Source organism: Aphelocoma coerulescens, chromosome 21 (genome assembly GCF_041296385.1).
Source record: "Aphelocoma coerulescens isolate FSJ_1873_10779 chromosome 21, UR_Acoe_1.0, whole genome shotgun sequence".
NCBI lineage: Eukaryota > Metazoa > Chordata > Aves > Passeriformes > Corvidae > Aphelocoma > Aphelocoma coerulescens.
The window spans coordinates 8025358-8052298 of record NC_091034.1 but is presented as its reverse complement, the minus strand read 5'-3'; the positions used below and the strand labels follow the sequence as shown (position 1 = coordinate 8052298).

At 47.0% G+C, this 26941-nt stretch overlaps 1 protein-coding gene across 10 annotated transcripts in view; it reads left to right on the top strand.

Annotated features, from left to right (window-relative positions):
- The window catches only part of RERE (arginine-glutamic acid dipeptide repeats), a 178117-nt gene that overhangs the window by 129812 nt on the left and 21364 nt on the right, over positions 1-26941 (top strand). For all 10 annotated transcript variants that reach the window (XM_069034756.1, XM_069034755.1, XM_069034749.1 and 7 more), the window contains one exon: positions 7657-7737. In XM_069034756.1, coding sequence (XP_068890857.1) covers positions 7657-7737 — 81 coding nt within the window. The remainder of the gene's footprint in view (positions 1-7656; positions 7738-26941) is intronic.

Genomic DNA, 26941 nt, shown 5'->3' with positions numbered 1-26941 from the left:
GCACAGGTGGATCTATCTGTCAGCACAAGCTCTGTCCTGGGCATTTCAATATGAGCCTGGGTTGGCCAACTGGATTTCTTGCTGGTGGAAGTGATTTTGATGAATGGAATGAGGAGCTGCCTGTCCGGGCTGCTGTTGGAGGACAGTCCCGAGGGAGGCCCAGCACTTGTTGCTCCCTTTGGAAGGTCCTCCTGCCACTCGCCCCTCGGTGCAGTGCCATTGGTTTGGAGAAGGGAATGCCTCCTCTTCCCGCTCTTCTGTTAGTGGAAAAGAGGAAATTGCAAACGGAGCAGGTCTCAAACAAGAGGCTTCATCTCTGCCTGCCTCTTCAGCCCCTGCTGAAATGTGGGACCATCAGCAGTGACATCACTGATAATGCCTGGAATAATCCAGGAACTGTTCTTCCAGGAGTCGAGGCTATTTATCCACCACCCCTTCCAGAGCTGCCAAAAAGGAAAGTCAGGTTTCCTTTTTTCCTGCTGCTGCTGCTGCTTTAATGCCCAGGCAGGGTTTGATCCCAGCATCAGCTGCTGCCGTGGCACTGCGGGCTGGGCTCGGGTCGGGTTTCTGACTTTATCTCGTTTAGGGGATCACGTTTCTGCTGCCATATGATGGGTGATCACTGCTGGGTGATCGCTGCTGGGTGATCGCTGGGTGATCGCTGGGTGATCGCTGCTGGGTGATCACTGGGTGAGCGCTGCTGGGTGATCGCTGCTGGGTGAGCGCTGCTGGGTGAGCGCTGCTGGGTGATCGCTGCTGGGTGATCACTGGGTGAGCGCTGCTGGGTGATCGCTGCTGGGTGATCGCTGCTGGGTGAGCGCTGCTGGGTGATCGCTGCTGGGTGAGCGCTGCCTACCCACAGCTCGGTCACAGCCGGCAGTGGAATGGAGCAGGGAGCGCGTGTTCCTCACAAAGCCTTTGGAGTTGGACTGTACAGTCGTGCCCGGAGCAGGGAGGCACCGGGAGCAGTCTGTCGGTGCAGCCCTCGGACGTTTGTCAGCAGCTCCCATCCCTCCATCCCTCTGTCCCTGCATCCATCCCTGCATCCCTGCTGCACAGGTTGCCTGGCAACCCGGGCCGGAGCCGGCGGGGCCGGTGCCTCTCGGAGCAGGTCGGGGATGATTTATCGCGGGGCCGGGCAGGGACCCGGGGGCAGCGCCGGGGCTTTTAACGGGAGCCGCCTGGAACAGAGGGCTTGGGAGCATTTTATCCGGGATGCACAGCCCGGAGCCGATAATCAGGGTGCAATTAGAGCAAACAGAAAGCTCCTCGTTTAGACATAATTGATTTTTTTTTTTCTTTTCCTGTTTTGTTTTCTCTTTCCCATCGAGACTCCCCCACAGACACAGGTACAGTGCAGAACGGGAATCAAAGCTTTGCCTGGTGCTTTGGGTGAACCTGAAATCTCTCTCTTTATAAAAATAGCTCTGGTAAAATCCTGATGGGAAAATACAGCTGGGGTCAGCACAAAAGGTTAGCAACACCCTGACAGCTCCAGGCCTGGGGTGAAGGAATAGCTGAATTCTCCTGCAGCTCTGGAAATGTCTGAGAGCTGTTGTGTCACCTTCAATATCATGTTGCCTTTCATGCAGACTCTTGCATTGATCCCTGGCATTAAACAGAGGAGGGAGAGAGGAGTTTTGTAAACTGGCATTTGGGTAGTGGTTCGTGCTGTGGTCACATGGAGAACTCTCACACCCTTGAAACATCACCTTCAATAAAGTAAATGGGAGGAAACTGGGGCAGCCTTTAGGTTGAGGACCTCAGTTCAGCTCCTTCTGCTGGCTGGAGTCCTTTTCCCAGCCTAGTTGTGAAGAGGGATGGGCAATCCGTGCAAAGCATGTTGACAAGAGCATTTGTGTGTGTCTGAGAAGGCAAAGAGGAGAAAAAGGATGATGAATCCACTCTGACCTCCTGAATGGCAATATAAATACTTTATTGAAAATTCTAAATAAATGTGTTTGTAACCAGTAATCCTGCTCTGCATGCAATCTCATTTAGCCAACTGGGTATGCAAATGTGCTATTAATGTGTTTGCATCCAGTATAAATACACAAATCTAATCTGTTTATATATGTCATTTACACACAGCTGTGCTCACGCTCACTTAATACCAATATTTCCAGCCAGCGAGAGGTACCATGGGAGCTCCATTGTTCCCAACAAAAGCAGCTCCATGGAAGGGGGGTCATTATCATTGCAGGATCTTTTGGCATTCCCTCGAGGGAGGCTGTTAATGACTCTGGCTGTTGTGGGTACTCAGAGCACGGGCTGGGAGGTGCCTCTGCCGCCAAGCTTTGGGTTGAATCCCCCACACTTCGAGGCAGGCTCTCATTTTTCAGTATAATTTTTCAGGAAGACAAAGCGATCCAGTTGGGAGGGGGAAGAGCAAATTGTTGGGCACCGTGGAGGCTTTCAGCTGATCTATTCCTTGTCAGTTTGTTTATAGAGGACACTTGATCTCAGGGGCAGATGGCCTGGGGAGTGTAAGGTTTTTGTCACGTGTGGGTGACCAGGGCTGCAGTCTGGAGAGGGGCTGTGAATTTCCAGTGGGAACATTCATGCCTTGCCATAGAGTGGTATCTAATGAATGCCGTCAAAATATTTTGGTTTTCCGTGTCTTTGAGTGAGAGAACTTGGTGAAAACATAATTTTATTTTCAAAATACCACAAAAGTTAAAGGATAATTTTGTCTTGACACAATAGAATTACTTCATTTTTTAAAACTGCCAGGAAGATAAACAGAGCAATATCTCTGATCTATCTGGTCTAGTGGAAGGTGCCCCTGCCCATGGCAGGGGGTTGTTTCTGCATGATCTTTAAGGGCCCTTCCAACCCAAACCGTTCTGTGATTCTGTTAAAAGAAAGCTAAATTTGGGGTTGGGATGTATTTTGCACTATTTTTCACAATCTGCAGTTGCGAGGAGGTGGAAGCAGCCCCGTTCTCCCAGCAGCAGGGCCTGAGTGAAGATCTGACACAGGTCTGTGTAAGAGCCACCTGACATCTTTAGGTTGGGTCTTCATAATGAAACTCTTAGGATACCTCTGTTTCCTCTGTTTGCTGTTAACTATGAAAACCCCATTAATTTTCCTACCATATTCATTATAACACTTAAAAATGCATATTAAATACGGAAGGCGGTGACAACTTCCATTGACATCTGCCTAGAAAACCTTGGGCCTTTCCAGACATGCACTAAACCTATTGCTTCCAAAATAGCAAAATCTTCCATTTTATTTGCTTAGAATTAAGGAAAAGGTTGAGAGAAGAACTTGCTGTTCTTGGATGTAAGCTAAAGAGGGCAATTATTTTTAATTTTTTTTTTTTTTAAGAAAGATTGAGAAATAAAATCCTTATTTCCTGGATTGAGAAAGATCAGAAAAGGCCCTGTGTGTTTGTAAATGTTTTGCATTACACAATGTTCTTCACTCATTTCCCAGGTGGAAGTCATAGGAGGGGAATGAAACAGCACATGGAATTTCGTAGAGAAAATCCATTTGATCTAAACTCAACTGAAGCACCACCTCAGAAGAGACACGTTAGTAGCAGTGATGAATTTGCAGGTTCATCAGGGTTGTGCTGCCTTTCTGAGGGTTTCAGCTGGAAATCCTAGCATTGATGAAACAGGTTGTCTTTGCAGTGGGTGTTACGGGTCCATGCTTTCAGCACCAGCTTTATTTGGGGTTTTGGAGGCAGAGGAGCACACTGGGAGCTGAGTTCCCAGTGAAAGCCGGAGTGCAGGATTTGCAGCAGCCAGTTCCTCCTGCCAGGCTGTAATCTCGGGATAATGGAAACCCTGACGCACGAGCTCAGCCCCAGCTCTGCACTGGCACTGCCAGCCCCGTGACAAACGTGCCAGCTGAGCTCTGTCAGGCACAGCATAATGGCTTTGTGTATCTTGTCAGGAGATTTGTTCCTCGGGATAAAATATGGGACCTGCAAGTAACACACAGGCAAACGTTAACACGCTTGTTCCTTGTTCTCCCTGGGTTATTTATAGCTCCCTGTTTACATGCAGGATGCTGCAGCATCTAATGCATTTCATCAAATTATCAAATGGTATTAGGAGGCCTCGTGTTGGGGCTGGTCAATAGCCATGGAAACCACTCCATAAAACAGAACTGCGTCTGTCAGCACCGACCGCCCCACAAGCCATGGGATTTCCTAAAGCTGCTTCACAGCACTCATTATCCACAGCACTTTTTTAATTGTGGCACAGTTTGTCTTCAGTGAGCAGCACAGACAATAATGCTGACAGAATCCTGTCATAAGCAATCTTTTAAAGTTCAACAGAAGTGGTAAAATTGAAATGTTTGTCCTAAAAATCCAAATGATGTACTTGTAAAAATGAAACCATTGTGCTCCAAAGCCACTTCCACTTCTCATCCAAACTTACCCATAGGTCTGAGCCTTGTTGCTCTCCCAACCCCGTGTTGTGAGGCTATTTTAGCTTGGCAGCTGTCGCTCCCAGATGCCTCCTGTGAGCAGTGCAGCATCTCCTGCAGCATTAACACACGGACGTGGAATTCGCTGCATGTCATTTGTGCAGAGGAGAGCAAATTCAATCAGTGTCAGGCAGTCTGTTTTGTGAGACACTGGAGAGCAACAGGTCACCTCTGATTTGGTGTGCAACTATTTAGTTCTTTTATATTTAAAACCTTTTTGAGGTCTGTGTTGGGCTTGACTTGGAGAAAAGGAGTAGCTGTTCTTGCTGCAGTGAGAATGGGACATGATGAATTAATGGAAGACTAGAGTAGGAAGGAAAATCTGAAAATGATTTTAAAAATTAATTGTTAAGCTTTAGAATTTCTGTCTGAGTTTCTGAAATTATTTTTGTGTGCTTTGTTATTTGTATATTAAGAAGGGTCCCTCTCCTGCCTTTCCAAGAGGCACAGAGCTCCTTTATAGTTGGATATCTCACAGCGCCTCAATGGCCCAGGGATAATGCTGCACGACATCAATTAAGGTGACAGCAGAACTGCCCAGAAGGATTGACTTCATTCCTACTTGGAAATTTGGAACAGCATTCCAAGGTTCCTCCAATTCTGTTATTCAGATGGGCTCTATGCTAGGCTTGCATTCGCAGTAGGGATTTTTGACATCCCATGGGGTCAAAGGAAAACAGTTTGTCACAGGCTTTATTAATAGAGTTGAATCACAACACAAACCACATATAAAATAGTTTGGTTAAAAGGAATCTTGAAAAATAAATTAAATGGTCCCCTAAGAATTCAAGTGCACTATGGTAAGTCTTGGGCAAAATAAAGAATAGGCAGTTGGGTGTTCTCATTTTATGCCGTGGACCAGACTGCGCTCTCCTGTTTTCCTGAGCTGTTCCATCATTGATTGGAGTGTTCCAGCTCTGGTTTCTCCTTATTCCCTACAGCTTTTTCTGTCACCTTTTCCTGTGTGTGCTGTGAAGTGGCACTGCAGGGGCACCATCCCTCTGTTCCAGCCCAGGAGGCAGAGCCGGGGACTGAGAGCACCCCACAGTTCCCTTTGGAGTGCCTGCCTTTAGGTGTTTCTCCATTTAGTCGGTTTCCATCCTTTGTGAATTCCTGCAGACAGGGATTGCACTGCTCTTTGGGATGTGGGGAGAGGTGTTGGGGTGTGTTTGTCACTGCTGCTGCCACCTTCCTTTGCCCAGAGCACCAGCCAGAGGGGTTGTGGTGCCAGGGCAGGGATCCACCCACCCCAGCATCATGAGAATTCCTCGGGAAAATTCACATGGTAAAAATGAGTATATGAGTACATTAGGCACCAGCTTTTCTCTGTGGGCACTCAGTGTCCTGCTCTGTAGGTACCTGTGTGACTTCTGCCTGTGTCTGCGGGCTGGTACCTTGCTATCAGTAAAATTTTCTGTGTTTGGGAGCTCCAGCACCCCTTAAACGCTTAAATTCCGGGTGCTGCGTTGGCTGCTTTGAAGGAGCAGGTGGGTATGAGTAAATCACACACTGGAAGGGACTGTAATCTCCAAGCCTTTACAACTGGTGGTTAATTCTCATCTCCGTGCCCCTGGGCACGTTCTTGGCAAACTCTGCAGTCTTGTAGGTTTTGAGGGTCAGGGTTAGGTGAGGATAGATCCCTGTGGGAGCAAACCTGCAGAATGCTGAGCAGGAGGTTCCGAAGAGCCTCTTCCCTCGCATCCAGGGTTGTGGTGGGGGCTGCTGAGGTGCTGAGAGCACTGTTTGAGCAGTGAATTAACCTTTCTGGGATTCCTGATGCCCTTCACAACATGGAAGCCTCTGATCACTGCCCACCTCCTTCAAGCAGGTGTTTGCAAGAAGATGTGATCCAAATTACATGAAGCCAATTTGAGGCTCGTTTCTCTTTAGGGAATTATAAAATCTCATCTCCCTCCCTTCCCTGGAATAGTAGGGCCCATGTACTCAACATCCATTATCTTTTTTTGCAGGCAGAATTTGTTATTTACTCGTTGTTTATACCTGCACACAGTGTTTACAGGAATAGAAAAGGCCTTTTATTTTTTTGCTTGTTTCTTTATAGGGAATGATGAATTCTCATTTCCCTCCTTTCCCTAGAATACTAGGGCCCACATACTCAACATCCCTTACCGGTTTTGCAAGGCAGAATTTGTTATTTGCTTGTTGTTTATACCCGTGTGTACGGTGTTTATAGGAAAGGGGAAAAGCCTTTTTATTTTGGTGTTCATAGGAAAGGATGAAGTCCTTCTCTAGAAAGATTGTCCCTTCCAGAGAAAGGCACTTTGTTTACTCTTAAATCTGCTGGTACCGGTTCGTGCTGGGGGTCGTGAGGGGGTCGTGGCCGTGCCGCACGCCGCGGCCAGGGGCTGGTGCCCCCCGGCCATGGCTGTACCGAGGGAGGGTGCTGGGGAGAGGACGGGGACGAGCAGGGAGAGGACGAGCAGGAGCAGAGGAGGGAGCGCTGCTGGCGGCCGGGGGCCGCTCGGGGCTGGGGAGCTGCTGAGAGGCAGCGCCGGGGGCCGGGGCCGGGCGGCGGCTGCTGCTGCCGGGGCTGCCGGGGGCGGTGTCGGGGCCGAGCCCGGCGGGCGGAGGCGGCGGCGGCGGCGGGGCCGGGCCCGGGCCCGCGGCTGAGGGGGGCCGGCGATCCAGGCCGCCTTTTGCGGCGCGCCCCGCGGAGCCGCCCGCCCAGCCCCGCCGCCATCACACGCTGGGCGCCGCCGCCTCCGCCCGGCCCTGCGCGGCTGCTCCGCGGGCTCGGCTCCGGCTCGGCCCCGCTCCCGCTGCCTGCCCGGCCCCGGCCCGCTGCGAGCCCCGCCGGAGGAACGCGGGGGCTGCGAACCTTTAACCCCTGCGGCACCTGCTCGGCGCCCCGAGCCCGGCGCTGCGCATTTCCCTGCGCTGCCCGGCCGCCGAGCCGGCCCGGAGCGGCTCCGGCAGCGCCGACTGTGGCACCGACTTTCGTGAAGCTCCGAACGCTGGAAGTTGGACGTGGAAGGGGATGCGGTTGGGATTTTTCGGTGTCTTTGCTAAGCCTTTCCCCCGTTCGCAGCCGTGTAGGTGCGTTCGCTTCCCCGACAGACCTTGGGCTCCGAGCGCCGCTCGGCTCCTCTGCCGATTCACAGCAGCCGTTTGGGGGATTTTTAAATCTCTTTTTAAAATTATTTTTTCTTGCTGCTGTTGACACGCTGTTTTTGTTATCTTTTGTCACAGAAGCGGTTTATTAAGGGGTTGAGGCAGTACGGCAAGAACTTCTTCAGAATCCGAAAGGAGTTGCTTCCCAATAAGGAGACCGTAAGTACATTTGGACTTTATGTAATTCGCTTTTTCTCTCGCTGCTTCGCTGTTTGATCTTGCGAAACTCTTTCCTTTTTACCCCGAATTCTCCTCAGATAAACGGAAGAGAAATCCACAGCCAGCCAAGGCAGCTGCTGATTTTTAGTGCAGATTTTAGGTCGTGGGGTATGAAAGATGTTACATAAAATAATCGTCATGGCTGGACGGAGCCACTGAGCCTGGGTGAAGTGTATTTATGGAGACCAAATCTAATTTTAAATTCTGACATTATGACGGGATAATACATTCTGTGTCACCCGGTCGGGCTCGAGTGGCATCGGGTAATTAAAGAAAACCTAAACCAAAACAACACCCGGTGGGACCGGGCAGCCCGAGGTCTGCGCTGCGCCTGCGACCCGCACGGTTCCGGGCTGTGTTTAACTCTTCCCGTTCCCTGCAACTCGTGTGCGGGGATGGATCCGTGGCTCTACGAACTTCTCAGGGTTATGTAACCCTGTCACTGCACCCAAAATCCCGGCAGGGCTCCGGGGACACGGACAGGGACTGGTGGGGGACTCCTGCAGAGGAGACAGGGTCTGGGAAGTCTTGGGAACCCAGTCGCTTTTCCATTTGTCCTAAAAGAGCTTCGGTTTCTGTTGCGCAGGTGTCCTTTACCTGCGGGGAGGGTTTGGGAAAGTGGTTTCGGTTTTGTTCTGGATTTAGAAGGGAGGTAGCTTCTTGGAAATGGAGTTGGACTATTTTCTAGCAGGATGTTAGCAATCTGGAAAACGCCGATTTAAAGCATCACTGATTGTTTAGGCTTCTGTAGGTGTGGAGTCTGGATGTGCATCGGGGAAGAGTATTGCTGTAAAAATATTTAAAAACCTCTCAGTTTCTGTAGGATGTTTCCATTCTCCTCCAGGAGGTTCTTGTGAGACAGTGCTGTGATAACACAAATCTTTGGGTGGTAAATAGTAACACTGTGTGAGTTAAAAAGGAAGGGGAGGATGAGGCAATTACAAGTTCACTCATTTTGGTGAGAAAGAAAACTTAAATTGCAGATCAGGTGTTGGTGGACTTGAGCATTCTGTTGGATTTTGAGGCATGGAGGCCCAGTGCTGGAAAGGTGGCAGCTGGGAAGGAAAGCTGGAATAGTATGGATCTTATCAGCATCTGACAAACCCAGCACATATCATGCCTTTCCTCTTTTCTTCAGAATATCTCCTAGAATGGATTTAGAACAAATCAGTGTTTGCTTTTAGAAATGAATTCTGCTGATGGTAAAGTTACTGAGGGGCAAAAGTCCTGAGTTTGAATTTACAGCAACTGTGAATTATATTGTGTTTTTACAAATTTAAATTTATACTTTAAATATGAAATGTGGGGGTTTTTTTGTGATGGAGAAAAACATTTTGCAGGGGAAGGAAAAGAAAAACAGAAAAATGGAGAGTTGAGGGCAGGTGCCTGCCCCTGTTTGTGCTACTTAACTTCTTACATTGGAGCTTGGAGAGCAGGCTTAGGGTTTTTGTAAAAGTTTTGCAAGTGGTGTTAAACCTCACACAAGCTCTCATTTTTCAAGTGTTATATTTTTGTTTCATTAGGTCTAATTTTTTACTACAGAGAAGACTAAATATTAAGTCTGAGCTGTGGGAAGTATCATGTTGATGGGTTTGGGCTCAGGGATTTTTTTAGCCCCTGTGGTAACTGATCTACAAATAACCTTTGACCTACAGCAGGTTGTTTATAATCTCTGCTTCCTATTTTTGCCCACAGGCCTCACTTCTGCTTTCTGTAATTCCCAGTCTTTTTCAGCCAAAATATACAGCAGTTTTGCTATAGGAAGACATTGCAGAATAAAGGCTGCAGTAAACATTTGGCTGTCCAGTTTTGCTTGTGTACCTTAAAGTGGAATAGTGAATAATGCAAATGACAAGGCTGTGGGATTAATTTGTCTGCATTTTTTCATCACCAGAATAATTTCAGATACTTTGCCTGCTATTTTTCTGTTGCAGTGTGAAGTAACCCTGTAGCAATTCCAGAAATACCAGAAAAAGGCTTTATTCTCCTGTTTAGCCTCCATGTTAACATGAGATGAAACTCTAAAAAGTTATTATATTGATGCAAAAGCACTAAAGCAACTTCCAGGTACTTAAAGATGTGTCAGGGGCACTCTTGGAGTGTCTTGCCCTGATGGCTCAGTATGTCTGATTTATTAAGAGTTTTCCTTCCTGGTCACTGAAGGCTGTGGGGAGGGGAGCCGGGGGGTTTTGCTTGTGCAAACCCCACTAAAAGTTAGATCTCCTTATTATCATGATTTTGATAAAATGTGTCCTTTCCTAGACCCTTCACTGGGGGAAAATGCTCCACTAATACCACCCTAAACCCCGTGGCTGGAACATGGAAACAGTGGAAGGAAAGGAATGCAGCAGAAACACAGAATTCTTGTAGAGACCAGGCCTATTTTATGTTAGCTCAAGCTGAGGCTGCTGTGCACAAAGTCAGGATATAGAGGTGAACATGACATTGTATTTCTTTTCTACTTTGGGAAGGTGTAAAGTGGCTTTGGTGAGAGATGAGAATTAGGCCATCCTGTACTGAGCTTTCACAAGTGTGTTAAGGAATGCCCTATTTGAGTTGTGCCTTGGCTTTTTTTTTTCCTCCATAGTTAAGGTGCAATATCTTCTAAGAAAACCCTGTATTTGTCAGTGTGTGTTTTACCTAGTTTAACATCGTTTTCCAGTGTTTTTTAAATTATTTCTTCTAAATGAGTGATCCTCAAGAAAAAAGCTTTGTGAAAGAGAATGTCTGTTTCATATCAAAGGTGTGTTTGTTTGGGTCTTCACTCCGCTGGTTTATGTCACATTTCCAGTTTATTTCCATGTTTATGTCCAGGAGGGGTTCTCAGTGTAAATAACTGCAATGGATCAAGAAAGGTGGTGCTTTAATGTTGGATCAGGTTAACCTTCTCACACTCTGGAGAAAAAGTGCCTCCATGTAGAGGAGCCATGAGATTTTTGAAATGAAACTTCTGAAACCTCCTTGGGTTTGCCCTGAACTGTCTGAAATACACCTTCTCTATTTCCGTGTATCCTCCTTCCTTTATCTTCCCCTGAGTAGCTTCCCCGTAGTTGCAGCTGTGGTTGCCTGACCCAGGTGATGAGCGGTGCTGCTCTCCTTTGGTTCCTGCTTAGCAGCACTTCTGATTCCTCTTCATGGGAAGAAGGAAATTTTGGAGGCTTTTCTGTGACATGAACAGTTTTCATTAATTACTTTCATTTAAATTCCCATCTTGTGAGATTGGAAGGTGCACAGCTGGCAACAGTTTTCTTAACTATCTGCTTTGGCTTTAAATGTGGTTTTATTCCCCTCCTACCCACCCATTTTGGGATAATTTGCTAAAACTTTGTGATAATACAGGATTTTCCGAGTATTTAACATTCTCCTCTGAATTCTTTAGATGATTACACTGAGCTACTTGAATTTGAGAGTTTTAGAAGCACCAGCATTGTGATAGGCCTGAGATAAAGGTACTTAAATGCCTCCAAGGTTGGGGATTGCCTTTCTGTGTTCATGGAAACAGCTTAACTCTGTGTTGGCTACATGGGAGGTAAACAGAAACACAGGATGGACGGGAGCTTGTGCAGAGCAGAGACTCCACCAGAGCAGGAGGGTGCCAAGTCCTGGTGTCACCTTGCTGGAATCCAGAGCTGGGTCCTGCTCCTCAGCCTGTCCTTGTGCTGCTCTCTCAGAAACGCCTCTGGAAGCCTCAGGGTGCACTTTCAGTTTGTTTGGACTGTTCAAGGCCACAGTCCCAGCAGAAACAAATTGTTTCCCTGTGGCTGAGGTTCCTGCAGCCTGCTTTGGGGCAGGAGTGTTGTCTGACCAGTGGAACTCCCACCTCGTGCCCCCAGAAATGGGGGATGTGTGTGACTGTTCCTTTGGCGGCCTTTCCTAGGTTCCAAAGTGATATCCTGTTATCCTGCCAGACTGTCATGGCCTTTGCTGCAGCTGAGTTGAGATTCTGGAGCCACCCTGTCTTTCTTGGAGATGGGCCTGAGCACCTTGGGCCCTTCTGCACCTTCTGAGAGCTGGGGTGGCAGCGCTGTGGATGTTCTGAGGCTCTCCAAAGGCTGCTGTGTTCTCCAAGGCCAGTTCATGGTGCAGTGCTGTGGGCACGGTCCCTGTGCCCGTCCCTCCTCCTGGCAGGCTCAGCACCTCCCTGGGCCCTGCTTGCTTAGCAGGAAGCCCAGGAGGAGGACAGTGGATCTTTGTGCAGGCACGCAGACTGTGGGCTAATTCTGGTTTGAATTTCCCTGTTGGGCACGTAGGTATCTGTGGTGTGGGTGATTTTGGGTTTGGCTGCTGAGTGAGAGATGACAGAGTGCAATCGAAAGATCTTGCCTCTGGGTGGATGCTCCTTTATGTAGCTCTAAAGCACAGTGTAAACAGGAGTTATGGATATTGGCTGTTTCCTGAGAGTGAAATACCTGCAACGTGCTGTATTTATGCACATAAGAACTAAATATGCATCATTTCTTTAGGAAAAATGGTCTCTCTTCTGATAGTAAAATCTTTCTCCTCAAATTAAATGCTGCTGGGACTTAGCTCAGAGACTAAATAAGCTGTGCTCTGTTAATGTTAGGAGACAAAACGAGTGCAGTGTGAGCTTTCAGCATAAACTTCTGTTTAATTTTAGATTGGGGTTTAGATAAACAATTTTATTCTTGCCTCATTAATGCTTAATCTTGTGTTACATAATACACAATATTGGCTTCCTGAGTAGCTCTTAAATATAGTGCAAATGTGTAGTAGCTGAAAGGTCAGTGCAGTTGCCATATGTGCGGGCTGGCAAGGTGTCTGTCCCCTCTGAGGACAGACGGAGCCCTCCTCATGTCACTCCTCATGGCAGCCAGCAGCCTCAGGAATATTTGTGCAAGACTCTCCCGAGCATCTGCGAGGTACAGCTTCTCCCTCGACACAATTGTTCAAATAGCAGTGTGCCTTTGATCAAAAGAGGAGGATAATTAGATGAATATCTCTTGGTCTGTTGGTATAAAGTGATTACTTAGCCCTACATTGGCTTTTTAATATTTACATTTAGTGGTGAGCCTTGTTTGTAGCAGGAGCTGCGTTGTGGCTGTGGCGTGGGCTTTATCCCTGCTCTGCTTTCCCCGAGGAAATCTGGTTTATTTGAGGCCATATTCCCCTAATGATGGAATATTAATACAGTGCAGTCAAGGCTTATTATTTCCTGCCTTGTCTTTGCTGAGGGAGCATTCAGAGAGGGACAAGCGATGGAAGCCTTTTCTGTTTGAAAGCTGAACCTTTTTCTTTAATAACTTGTTCTAGCCTGGTTGCAGTCAGAGCTGAAATTTTCCATTAGAGTTTGAAGCGACTGCCAACATAAACAGCCACTGCTTCTTTTCATTTCATCCTGCTCGCTGCTGCTGCTGCTTCCAGAGCGTGGCCATTGCAGGCAGAGGGGTTTGCTCTTGTTCAGACAGGGGCTTGTGGGCTTCACATTTCTCAAATGATTTCAAATGATAGGCTGAGACTTTTTTCTTTAGTCACAGCAAATATCCTACTGGGCTTCAGTCCAGTTAGAAAAAGGGGCAGAGGCAGCAGTCGCTTTTCCTGTGTAAGTGAAACCACTGAATCATTTGCATAACAAACTCTTCTGGAGGGAACGTGCTGCTGGTTTTTGGGTTTTTTTTTTCCTGTTTTTGTGAGGTGGCTGGCTCAGCTGGTGGAGGAAGAGCATTGCATTAATGTGTGACTCCGAGGTGAGGCAGTGTGCTGCGGCAGCTCCCAGCCGGGCACTTGGTGCTGCTCACCAGGAGCAGGATGAGGAAAGCCAAGGAATGTAATGAAATGCTGAGCTCATAGGAGCTGAGCTCAGATGGAGATACTCCTGAATTTAAGTGGCTCTGAGCTGAAAGCTGTTTGCAGAGGGATGTTCAGTGTATGTGTTCACTGTGATCTGGTTTGTTTTCAAAAGTTTAACTGTTAAACCTATTGCAAATGTCATAACTTTATTGGATAATAAACCAGGAGGTTTGGAAAGGTCTTTAAAGAGACATAAAGGTTTAACTCACACACACACCATGGTGTCTTTCTTCATCTCTAAAACTGATTCCAGGTGTTGAGGTGAGTACAGCTCCTGGCAGACTTGGGCCACAGCTCCATGGTTTACCCACCTGTGTTCCTTTTGTTTCAGTTCCCCGAGTGTATCCTTTGAATTCCCATGTCCTGGAGGTGCATCTTGCCTGGCTCTGAGCAGCCCTTTCACCTGGCCTGTGCTGCGTGTGTGTGCTCATTGATTAATGATTCATTAATGACTGGCTCCAGCTTCCGAAGACCAAAATACCCTTTCTCAAACCGGCCTGTCTCAATTCCAGCAGAAGCAAGTAAAACCAGAGAAAGAAAGTACCTAATGTGCTTTGTTTTTATTTGTTTCAAATCTCTTAAGCATTCTCTTAAGAGAATAAGAGTATTAATTTTCAGTTGTATCATTTTACTTTTGTATTCCAAAGGTAATTTACAGCGTCATCAGCTCAAAAAATGAGCTGCTTATTTGACTTTCTTCCTAAGAAACCCCCATCGATGAAGAGCATAAAAGGAGAAGGTGTGTTCACTGTGCCAGCTGGACTCTAGAATTGAGTTTAGCATGGGCAATAAATCAGCTCTGCACTCGAGTGGCTTTTTTTTATTATTTTACATTACGAGATTGGATCTCATTGTTTATTTTTCTCTGAAGGTTTAGAGGTAGGTAGGAGTAAAATATTGTTGCAAGTAAAAGAGGGCCATTAGGCAATTGCATTGAGTTCTGTCAGGGAGCCAGGAAGGACAATTCCTGCTTTGTAGGGAAAAGTCTGTAGTCAAAGATACAAGCCAAGATTATTTGGGTAATTGATACAATATTGTCTGAGTCTTCCTCAGCAACTGAGAGAACACAATGCTGCTCCTCAGAGTTCTGTTCCACTGCATTTTCCTTACTTTCTGTTTATAATTCACCATCCTAAGGAATTTGGGTTTGTTTATTTTCCTGTTGTGAATTCTCTTTTGCATCTGTGCTGAAGGGTATGTGTGACTCTGGTTTAAATGCTTTTGTTCATCAACAGCTGTATATTTATTCTGTATTTTCTTTTCCCTGTGAGAAAAACCAGCAGCTTTTCTTCTTCCCAGGCAGTTGTCAGATTGTATCAAATACTCAGACATCAACCCTGAGGTCCTATGAATTGCAGGTACATAAAATAGGTGTCTGGTGAAGGATTTGTGCAGTTTATTTTCATGGTTGAGTGTCCCAGCCTGGCAAGACTCTTTTCCACAGCTGCCATGCATCAGACCCTTCCTGTTGTTTGTTCCCCATCCAGTCGGTGACTGAAGGTGTGCTTTAAACCTTGAAAATGGCTTTCAGAAAGGCAAAAATAAGGCATGTAAGCAGCAGTGCTGTTGGTGGGACATCCTGTCCTAGAACAGTGCTAATGTTATAAAATGTGGGTAACCCCTTGAAGAAATGAATCTGTATAATCCTGCCTGGGGACTGACTTTTGAAATGGCTTAATAGAGAAATGCTCTCCAGGTAATCCTCTGTGTGCTACTCACTGTGTGTATTTACAGCGTGTGACACAGAGATTACAGTTTCAAAAGCTATTGCAGCAGTTTGCTTTGAATTTTGGAGTTCAAGGAGTAAATAAATACAAACAGCTTGGACTTGTTGTGAGTTGTGTTCCAGGGGAGTCAGAGGAGTTCTGCAAAGCAGAGTTTGGTTCCTTAGCACACACAGGCAGGAATTGCCCCTGGCTTGTGTGGGGTTCACAGAGCAGCCACTTGGGGCAAAGGATTGTGCACTGGGAAAAAAATTCTCTGTTGGCAGAGAATAAAGTGAACTTTGAGTGTGTCTTGCCTGCCACAGAGCATGGAATGAACTTTATTCTTACACGGAGATCACCAGGCTCAGTCAACACCTCCAACCCCGGATGGCCCCATAAGGACAGCACCCAGTGCCTTCCCCTGGCACCAAACCAGCCCCAAACACATCAGTCACTCTTAAATACCCTGTAATGTGCTGCTGGAGCTGCACTGGGGGAAAAGACAATAACAACTCCAGGAGACAGATGCACTCATTTTGTCAGTTTTGTTTCCAACCAGCTGTAAAAAAGAAGCAGTGCTTGATTACTGGGGGTTTTTTGCTGCTTGTCTTTTTTCATGCCAAGGAAGACTCCCAGGAATTACAGAGATGGTGGAATGAAGTGAGAGTGGGGAGTTAGAATAGAGGCTGTGCCATAGGGGAGGTAAAGCAGTTTGTGGATAGAACTGGCTCTGTAAGCACAAGAAACATTTAACATCTCACGTTGAAATCTGCTGCATTTGCTTTGGCTTTGTTTTTCCTTTCCATTCTGTATCTGAAGGAAAAATGCTTAGGAGTGTGATAGAATTCAGATTGTCAGCACATAAAAATGCTGGTGATAACTTCTAGGTGAGGATGATGTTCCTTTAGGTGAACGTGAACCTGTCCTGTTCCCTCCCAGCAGCTGGGAAGGGAGGATTCCTGTTCTGCAGGGGGCCAGGGTGGCTGTAAGTCTCAGCCATAGCCCTGCACACCTGCACGATGGTGGATTTATGGATATGTGGGATATGGAGGGGTTCCTTTCCCTGCCAGAAGGTGCATTAATGTCTCCTGGTGTGTGGAAAACAAAACTATGAAGCTGTGAAATGCTCAGGCTCTGGGTTTCCCACTCCTGCTCATGAGAAGAAAGGATCTTGCAAGGCTGGGATCCCCCATATGTGGTGTTTTTGCCTTTTCCTTGGAGTCAGGAGGGTCTGCATCCTGCTGCTGCAGCACCACAGTGCTGCAGGAAAGAGATCCAGCCCTCCTTCACTTCCTGCTTCAGCTGGTTAAGAGGGTACAGCTGATGTCACAGCAAACACTGAGTGATCAAAGCAGGTTCCACAGAAAACCTTATGCTTTTTGCATCTCTTTTCTAAATCCTAGACTGTTGGCAGGCGTGTTTCCTTCTGATTCACCTCTTTCAAGGTTAAATTTGTCGATTTCCCTTCTTCTTGCAAACTCCGTGAGCTTAGGAGCTGGGGAGGTGGAAGGGAAGGAGCTGCTTTCAGAGTAGTTGCTGTGTTTAGGAACTTGGGAGTCTTAAGAAACAGACACAGTGTTACAAGAATGATGACAAAATCCCAACTGCTGACGGTCCTGGTGGTTGGGAAATCCTTCCTGACTCTGGTCGTCTGGGATGAGGAACACTGGCAGGGAATATTGTTTGTTTTAACGCTACCAAACTCCTGTACAGCAGGAAGAGATCTGGCATGAAAAAGGTGCTGATAAGTGCTTTTATTGCCATGGTGAAATAGTTTGTTCTTGGGTGGAACAGTTGAGCTGATCCTCCCCCTCCCCCAGACACTTTCTGGGCTCCCTTTTCCCTTGCAGTGCCCCTGACACAAACGGGAGTTATTTTGTAGGATGCCTCCAGACCCTTCAAAGAGAGGAGAGCACATTCCAGGTTATAAACCAGCTCTCTCCTCCTGCAATCTGAGAAGTCCTCCCTGTTGTTTAACCCGGAGCCTGCTTTGTGCCTCTTGTGTAAAGCACCAGGACATCCCTCAGGAACTCTTGATTTATTTTGCTAACTCTGCCCTTCTCTGTGGTTCACAAACCTCTAATGGGCTGTGAAGCTCCAGCATTTCTGAGCTGAACAGTAGAAGTTTTAAGAACCTCCTCTACTACATGAAAGACTTAACACTTTCCACATGCTGGGTTTTTGGATCACGAAAAGCTGATCTCCTACAAATAGAGTTTGTAAAGCTGAGGCATCCTGGCCTGGGCTGGTTAATGCTGTTGTGAAACTGGGGGCAAGGAAAAGAATGCAGTGAAAACTCCGGGCTTTGGGCCAGCAAGGAAGATCTGATACAGTGAATGTGTTTCTGTTGCCCTTTGTTACTCTTGAGTTTGATTAGCTTTGTTTCTGGTAAGTTTAATTACAGTTCTTTTTTATTTTTATGGCTAAGGAGGGGATCTTTGCCAAAGCTCAAGCCTTTCATTACCTCAACTGCAATGAGAAGGAACTGGAGAAATAAATCATGCCACCTCCCCAACAAACAAGCCAAAGTAAAACCAAAAGAAACCCCACTGAGCTATAAACCCAACCCTTTCCTCTCTCCTTGCCCTGTTCCTGCAGTTTTCTACTTTCCATCTGTTATTTTCCCTTCCCTGAAGTTTCTTTTAGGCTTTTGGGGTTGAGGGTGAATTTACTTTGTGCAGTAAGTTGTTGTTTTGCCTGGGCAGGGTTCTTCACCTTTGGTTGTTGTGCGTCACTGGAGCTTGTCTGGCTCCTCTGCAGTTTTCTGTCACACACACAACACTTCCTACATGGATTCCTTCAGTGCATTGCAGGAACACAGCTGGGATGGAAAATGGCTTAAACTGGGGGAACAGAATGGACAGAAATGGGAGGGGTTTGGTTTGGACCCTGGTTTTGTTCTGCAAAACCTTGTCCGTTGAGATGTGATTAAAACTATTTGCCATAAACCTTGCACATGTGGGCTCTAAAAGAGCATATGGAAAAATGCATTTCTCCTGATCCCACTGCCAAACTGTAGAACAACTCTGGGTTGTTTAACTGGACCTTCACCTTGCTGTGGAGAAGTGACAGGGACAAAGGCCTCCCTCCCTCAGTGCTGTGCTGAAGTTGTATTGATTTAACAATTCCAGCTCGTGTTCTTACTCTGTGCTATTTGATGGCATAGATTTTTTTTCTTGTTGTTGTTGCCTGGCTTTAGAAAAACATTGCTTTTTTGTGAGCATGAGAGCTTCTGAAAAGAAATTGTCTGCTCACTGTGGGCATAAAACTCCCTATCTGCCACTTATTTATTCTATATTAAGGTTTGTAGTGGTTTTGTTTCAGACAAATCTGTGTGTCTTAAACTTGAAAGACTTTAAAAATGGTGGAAGTGATTTTCAGCTAAAGGATGAAGAGGAGAGAAGTCTTGATGGATTTGAGTAACCAGAGAGTTGTAACCCAGCATTGCCCAGGAGATATTTGGAAATCCTGCATTTACTTTGAGAAGGTTTTATTTAACAGGAATGTAGCTGCTGTAGAGAAACATGGATATTGTGAGCTGCTGGTTGTGAATGATCCCACTTGCCCCTCTCTCCTGACTGTTTTTCCACGGAGCACATTAATAGGGCTGCTGAAACCAACCCACGGGGCTGTTCCGTGTGTCAGTGAAAATCCCCCTCCCGTGTCCCACCTCCTCCAGTCAGTCCTTTACAGCCCTCATCCTCTGTTTGCACAGTCCTGAGTCACAGCTCTGCCGTGCTGGCATTTACAGACTGCAGCGGCACACATTTTCATTGCTTCGGCAATTAAGTAACACATAACAAATCCTGTGAATCAGCTCTGAATCGCTGGGTTTAGGTCTTTGTGTCTGAGCCAAACCGGCATTAAGGGTTTGGATTTCTTTGAGTTGCCGAAGTTCTGCTTTGACCTTTTCAAGGGAACTTACGTAGCAAAGATATGGGAAATGTTTAAAACTTGAGTTTGGCATTAAGTTTGACTGCTTTAGTTGTCATCTCTGAGCTGAAATTGTGGATGGAATCCTGCAGGCTGTGGATAAACAGCATTTCTGGTGCACTGCTCAGTCTGGGTTTGTCATTCCATAAAGGTCATGTCAAAATGAGGGGAAAACCCCAAAACAAATCAACAACAACAACAAAAAACCCCAACCCAAGCCCAGACTAGCAGGGACATAGTATTTTAGGAATTAGAAGTTCTGATTTTTCAGATATTTTTGCTTCAGTCTCTCTCCAGCAATACGTGCTCTCCTTCGGTGGTGAGAAGAGCCCAGTGTGTAGCCTACTTCCCAAACACTGTTCAATCAGTCTCCAGCTGTAGTTGGAGTGTAGTTGTAAAGTTGCTCTGCTGGCAGCAGGACAGCTCCTGAGGAGGGGCATTTTCTGGAATGGGGATAATTCTGCAGATGGAGCAGGGAAGCACAGCTCGTGGAAATCAGTGGATGGACATTGATGGATCTGCTTTGCCTGACCCTTAATGACGCCTGCAGGGTGTGAATGGGTGTCCCCAGCTAGGACAGGGCTGGGGGCACCTGGACAGGCAGCTCCCTGAGGTCATTCACCCCCCGACTTCCCAAGGTCACCTTGATCTGCAGGAGAGAGTGGGGATTTCCACTTCATGTCATGAGCAGAGTTTGGAAAGGGCAGCAGGGAAGTGAGGAATTAAGTCAGTGAGCTGCTGCCAACGCTTTGTTGCCTCTGTGCTGTTTTGCCCTGTCTCCATCATAATTAATGTTGACGTGGCTCGCTCCAAGGCTGCTGGGCTCCTGGCAGCTCCGCTTCCCTGCTCCCCAGGGATCTCTTGGCCATGGGATATCTGCCCTTGGAGATGCAGGGAAAAGAAGTTGCAGGTACCTGCAGCTTTGAACAGAACCGACGTGCACCCAGTAATGAGTTCCTGTGCCGGGTTCAGAGCCCTTCTGCAGGAGGAGCTTGTGGGGCTGTGCTCACCTCGCAGCCCCACACCTGCTCGGGGCCCTGCTGCCTCTCTGGGGTCATGGGCTGCAGATTTTTCTAAGCCTGGTGAGGAACCAAACCACAGCAAACCCCGGCCAGTGAACCACAGCCAGAGCTTTGTTGGTGTGTTTGACAGCTGGAGTGGTTTCAATTATGAGCCCACTTTGCAGTAGCGGGTGTGTGATGGATTAGGGAAACACGAGTAACACAAACCTGTCCTGCTGCTTTGGGCCCTCCTGGAGGGGAAGCTTGTGCAGGTCAGGGGAGCTCAGCAAGGACTCCAGGGTTTGAAGTATAAAATGTACCAAAATAAATACAGCCACTCTAAGAGCTTAGCTGTTTTAATTCAGTTATGTGTAATACTCACAGATTTTTTCCCACTTTTAATGTGTTTTTGAAAACTTGAATTTTCGTGGGTGCTGTGGGAACTTCTGCCTGTTTGAGCTCTGGTTATTGGGTGTTTCCCTGCTCAGGGTAACTGCTGTGATTGACTGTAAGGAAATCATTTGTGTTAGTTGCAGTTTTGTTGGGGTTTTTTGTTTGGCTTTGTTTGGTTTTTATTTGCAAGGGCTGTTTCTCTCTCATCTCCTACTCTTTTTTAAATGTTTTAGTATTTGTCTGGCTTCAAGTTTAGATCACAGCATCCCCATTTCACTGAAGTTTGAGGGTTTGCAGTGTTGCCCTCCTGTATCCCTGAGGCAGCTTCATTAGGATTTACACCCTTCACGAGGGTTGCTCGCCCACAGATGCCGTGTTTTGTCCTGTCTGCTCGGTAACAGTTGCTGACAGCGGTGTATAGACGTGGGGAATCCTGGTTTATCCTCACATCCTGTGGGAATGGGCTGAATTCCAGACTGATTTCACATTTGAGGCCTGAGCAACAGAAATTATTAGAGAAATTACTTACTTCCCTTACAAACAACACCTGCAAGGATGGACCAAAAATAGATTCAGTGCGCTAGCAGTGTTCCTGTGATGAGTTTAATGAGGGGGAAAAGCAGAGTTAGAATTAGTTATGGAATGGTACATGAGACACTCAGAACATCCCCTGTGCTTACATGTGGGCAGATCCAGCATAGTAAAGTGGGTTTTTCTAAGGAGAAAATAGCTTTTGTGGTGTGTCTTTCACATGCCACAGGGTTTCTTTTCCAGAGCTGTGTAATGTCTCAGATGCCTGTGATTGCAGGATCTGTGCCTTGGTTGTGTCAGCTGCTTGGGTCGTTGGATGTGTTTGTAATTAGTCAGGAACTGGCATCTTGAGTCTGTGGCTTTTCCTAAGGCTGTGAAATGCGGGGTTTGTGGAGGGTAGAACCAGCTTTGGAGAAGAGCAGGATGGATGAGGAAAGGCAGAGACAGGAGCTGGGGGTTCCCAGGAAGGTTTGTCACGGTGTCACCGTGGCCTTTTGAGGCCGACTGTTTCTCCAGGATTGATGTGATGGGGCAGCAACAGAGAAACCCTTCACAGAAGTTACAAGTGTTCATGTCTGCAGGAAGCCTTCCTCGTGCCCTGCCTGTGGTTGTTTGCTGAGCTTGGCCATGAGCCCAAGCACCGTGTCAAACACCGCTCTTGTTTCACAAGCGGAAATCTTCCACAGTCAGAAGGGAAGATCAGAATGTGTCCCCCCAAATACACTTTTGGCACTCCAGTTTCCATACATACACATGGCAGCCAAATCAGCACCCTGAACATGCATTTCAGGCCTTTTTCCAGCACTGAGTTGTGCCTCTGGGTCTCTGCATCTTTCTGAAGAATTTATTTAGGGTGTGAAACTTTGCTGTAGCCCATGAAATCCAGAATTAACTGAAACTTTCTAATAGATGAAAGCTCTTGTGCTTAGTCTAGAACCACAGATGGTTGGTTTGCCTGCAGAGGAAGTAAACCTGTTTCAGAAATACAAAGTTTAAAGGGAAAAATGCAGTGGGGAATTTCGGCTGTCGGAGATGAAGCGAAGAGCAGGATGTTTTCTGTGTGTAGCTTTGTTTGCAGACAGTGCACAGGTTGGAGATTATTATTCCAACACTTTCAGAAACTCTGTGGCTGCAGCTTACCAGCTAATAACAGTGTGTCCTTCCAAGAGCCGCACAAGTAGAAATATCAACCAGGCAGCTTCGCTTCCTCCTGGAGGAGGAGGCCAGCAAGTACTGATGTAACATCTCCTTTGCTGTTGATTTGAAGTTCCCTGTTCTAAGGGCTTCCCTCCTGGTTTCTGACACCTTGGTGCTGTGATGAATTGAAGCTCTCATTAAACTGATCCCTCCCTGCCTGCAGGGTGGCACTGCCACGCTGGGCCGAGAGACGTGGGGCAGGGGATCGGTGCTGTCACCTCCTGCCTGTGGAACACCAGGGCAGTCGCCATCCCTGTTCCCAGGGCCGCTGGCACTGTCTGGCTGGCACAGGAGAGAATTCCTGAGCTCACACTGGTGCAGCTGGGTGAGGTTTGTGTGAGGAACGGGGCTGTGCCATGGAGGGCAGGGCGAGCAGGGGCCTGGGCTGAGCTGCAGTTTGATTTGCAGCACCTCAGGAGTCAGAGCCCCAAGTCATGCCCCAAATTACTGCTGCCTTTTTCCCTTACCCTGATTGTAGGGATCAAACTCAGGTTCTGAGGGAGCAGCTCGGATTAATGTTTGCTGCAGACACCAGGGCGGAACAGAATGGGAAAGAATTGGTAATTTCTTTCACTTCTGAGCTCACTGTATAGGTATTATAGAGAGCTACAAAGAATTGCTCTTTCTAATGCTGCTTTACAACTCTTAGCTTTGTCTTCTAGTTAAATTTTGCTTGCTAAGGATTTTTTGTGACAGAAAGAATTTGAGACTGGAGGGAAGCAACAATAACTGAGGGATAAGCAGCTTACGTGGCAGTTCTTTGTGGTTTGGGGGTGGGGGGTTGCTTGATGTCCTGCTTCAATATTCCTCTTTTCATATATTGCTCTGATAAACAGGAAAACACTGAAATACCCCTCAACCTTCCACTTAATCTAGAAAATCTACTGGTTTAGGGAGCTGTTCTTGGAGAGCAGTAAAAGGAAAACAGCTGTTCAGGGACCAGATCTGAGAGGAACAGAGTCTGTTTAAAATCAGGGCTTAATGACAAGGACTCTGCTGAGGGGTTTTGTTTGCTTTGTCCATAACTCAGGGCAGGAGCCCATCCTCCCTCACCCTCTGTGGCGTGGGTGAGTTTTCAGTGATAAGCTGGTGGTTTGTCTGAGTTCACTTGATATTTGCCAGCTGTAAAGTGGACAGGATTCTTCCTCCATCTGGCCTGTTCAGATGTTGGTCATCCTGTGCTAGTGATTTTTATTAAGAGGTCACATTCTGTCTGTCCTCAGCATGGAGTCGGGGTTGATTGCTTTCATCGTGAAATAACCAGGTGCGAGGACTTCTTAAATTGTTGTTTCCAGGGGATTACATCTTCCCATTCCTGTGAGCAGTGAGGATGATTTTACAGAGTTTGTCTCCTGTATAATTTTCCGTATTTTCTGATTGCTGCTGTTTTTTTAATAAACTCTTAAACCCCAGCAGCTCCCCCACGGGTCACGAGCTCGGAAGGAGGAAGCTGTGTCAGGGAGGGGAGTGTGTACGTTTGACAAGCCAGGCTTTGTGTGATTCAGCACAGATGTGTTTGGAAAACCTAAAACATCTGGTCCATGGGAGTGTGGAATGCAGGTCAGTGGTCAGACACATCAGGAGTTCAAACAGTGCTGCTGCTGGCAAAGCTGCATTGCTGGTGGTTGTCACAGGACGGAGTGGACCTTCAGTTCTGATTTCTGTATTTAAATAAAAGCAATTACAGAATGTGTCATTTGAGAAACAAGTGGCCAGTTGTTCCTCACCTTTCAGCTTTCCTTTCCCTATTGAAAATGGAAAATCAGATCAAAATTTCAGAATCTGTATTTGTTTATTTGAGTAGGTTTGTTTCCTTGGTGCTGTGGTGTGTTGTCTTCTCAGTGCCCAGTACCTGGTATGTAAAACCTGCTAATACATTATGTTCTAACTTAACCTGGGGAGGCCAGGAGGCAGCTTCATACAAGGAAGCAAACAGAAGCACCAGCTCTAATTAACAGGAGGACAGTCCTTGGTGGCCCATAAAATGCTGTAGGATTTACGTTTGGCTGTTACAGAGAGGCAGCAGCAACCTGGGGATTGGAACATTTTTCCAGCCCATCCAAAGTGCCCCAGAGGTGTTGAGTGATGAGGGTGTTAGGCCTGCTTTGCCCGCCTGAGGACCAGTTGGTGACATAAACTGGGGCTTGGAAGGCAACTGGAAACTGTTCAGTGTGAGAGGCCCCAGGGGCTGCTCAGGTGAGCGGGGCCAGGAATGTGCTTTGTACAGTGAGAGCACTTCCCCATTGGAAATCCTCTTTTCACATCAGCAAGATGTCATCTACCTTATCTGGGGGAATTTCCAGCTGGACAGGAGGGGAATTCCCTGGGCTTTGGAATGCTGGTGTAGCTCTGGGGGGTGTGAATGTGGGGGTTATTGTATTGCCCCTCCCCAGTATTGCAGTGGGAGAAACCCACCGTGATTCTGAGCTCCAGGTCGGTGTTTTCCAGCAGCCCTCCAGTGTCTGTCACCCCAGTGAGCCCAGGGCAGGGCTGCAGTGATGAGAGTATTGATCCCAAGTGACAGTTCCCTGGGCATGGTTTGGTTGAAATACCAACTGGAATTACTGCTGTGAAGTTGTCACCTAGCAGAAAAAAACCAGCTAACAGTTACAGCTCAGGAAAGGTTTAGGTAAATACAGTGTGATTCTATTTGTAAAACTGGCATGATGAAATAATGAAAATATTTTTGAAGTGGTAAAACTTCCTTTATAATTACAAGCCTAATTTCAATTGTTGGGAAACAAATGAGCATCTGTACACCTTCCTGAGATGCAGGGGGATTAAGTTCCCTGCTGAATAGCAGAATTAAATTTTTAATACTTTGTTTAAACAGAAATTATGGAAGTAGACAGTGCTCTGTCCTTGTGTTTGGAGTGTCCCTTTCTCATGCATATACACAAATTGGCCTTTCATTTAAATTAATTAAAGCTGACATGCAAACCACAACAACAGGCAGTCTGGGTGGCAGAAATGACCAAAATCTGTCGATATTTTTTTATTGGCTCGAGTAGCTGATTGTACTCGATCTGATTCTCAGCCCCTGTGTAAAATCCATGGAGCAGAGGAGCTGCTGTGGCTGGAGGAGCCATTCCCATTTCCTGGCAGCCATTATGTGCTGCCAGCACAAAAACAGTTCTTTCTTAACAGTCCTTTCTGAGGCTCAAAAATGGATTTTCCTCCCAGCCAGTGTCATTCAATTATCACCTCAGGAAATGCACAGATATAACTGATGATCCCTTTCAAACATCCTGCGGTTTTCCACTCCTCCCATCCTTCATTTCCCTGCCTGCTCCAGTCATTAGATGTAACATTGCCCATGTATATTTTATAGGGTGACCCTGACGGCTGTCGCTTTGAGGATGTGCAGAGATAATAAGATTGTGCATGTAATGAAGGGCAGATAAATAGAAAAATGTTTACAGGATGGAGTGTGGTAGTTGGAAGTGCTTTATGGCTTCATGGCTTGCTTCTCCCTGACACACCCCCACAGGAACCACGGGTACCTTGGCTTTAGAGAGTGAAAATGGGATGTGTTTTAGGCTCTGGGAAAGGTGTCCTCAGGATGTAGCCAGCAGCAGGGAAACATTTTGTTCCACAACCTGAACTCCAGCAACAGCCGATCAAGAAACTTAATTATTGAGCTGGTGCAAAAAGAAAATGCAGTTAAAGGGATAATTGGCACCTCCATTGATAAAATCCTGTTCTGGGTATTGTGCTGCTAAATTCTTATTGTCACAGTATTGATGGAGAGGTGGAAGTAGAGTGGGAAAGACACGATCCAGTGCAGACAATGCCCTGAAAGCTTTCCTCAATAACTGGCATTAATTTGTCTGGGTATTTATCCCACTCTCCTTTTGTCCTGGTGTGTGAGTTCAGATACTGAGAGCTTGCCCTTAGCAGGAGGCTGCCAGGGAGAGATGCTGCCTGGGCTGGCTGTGAGCCCCAGGACTTCCATGTGGGCTGTAAAACAGAACAGAACTGCTGCCTCAAGAAAGCAGCACCTTGGGCCAGCTTTGCAGAGGCATTTCAGCTCTGTTCCTCAGAACCACGTTGTGCCTCATTCACCTGGCCCTGTGTGCGTGCTCAAGGGTGAGAGCATCCCAGCAGTGCTGCAGCTGGGCAGAGGCTGAGAGGTGTGTGAAGGGGAAAGTTAAATTACTGGAGGTAAAAGTGGTCGAGCAAAACAGGATTTCTAACCCCAGAAATGTGATAATGCAACTTGCAAAGGGAAAGCTGAGTAGAAAAGAAATACTCAACAAATGTATATAAGGGACTGAGGTCCTTAACTCCCCTGTTTTGGTAACCCCAGCGTTGCTGCAGCCCCAGAGATGCCTCTGGGACGTACCTGGTGACCCTGGCAGTGCTTCCAGGCCTGGGGAGCCACCACTGCCACTGCTAAAGCCAGGCTCTAATAATTAATAATGGATGCAGCCAACAGTGTGTGAGTTCCTGTGGGGATTGGGAACTCTGTTGATTAACAAAGAGGAGTCTCTGGAGGAAGAAGCCTTAATTACAAAAGCTTTCTTTTCGTTCTGGCCCCAAGTACAGCTGCAGAGAGGGGCGGCATCTTTTAAC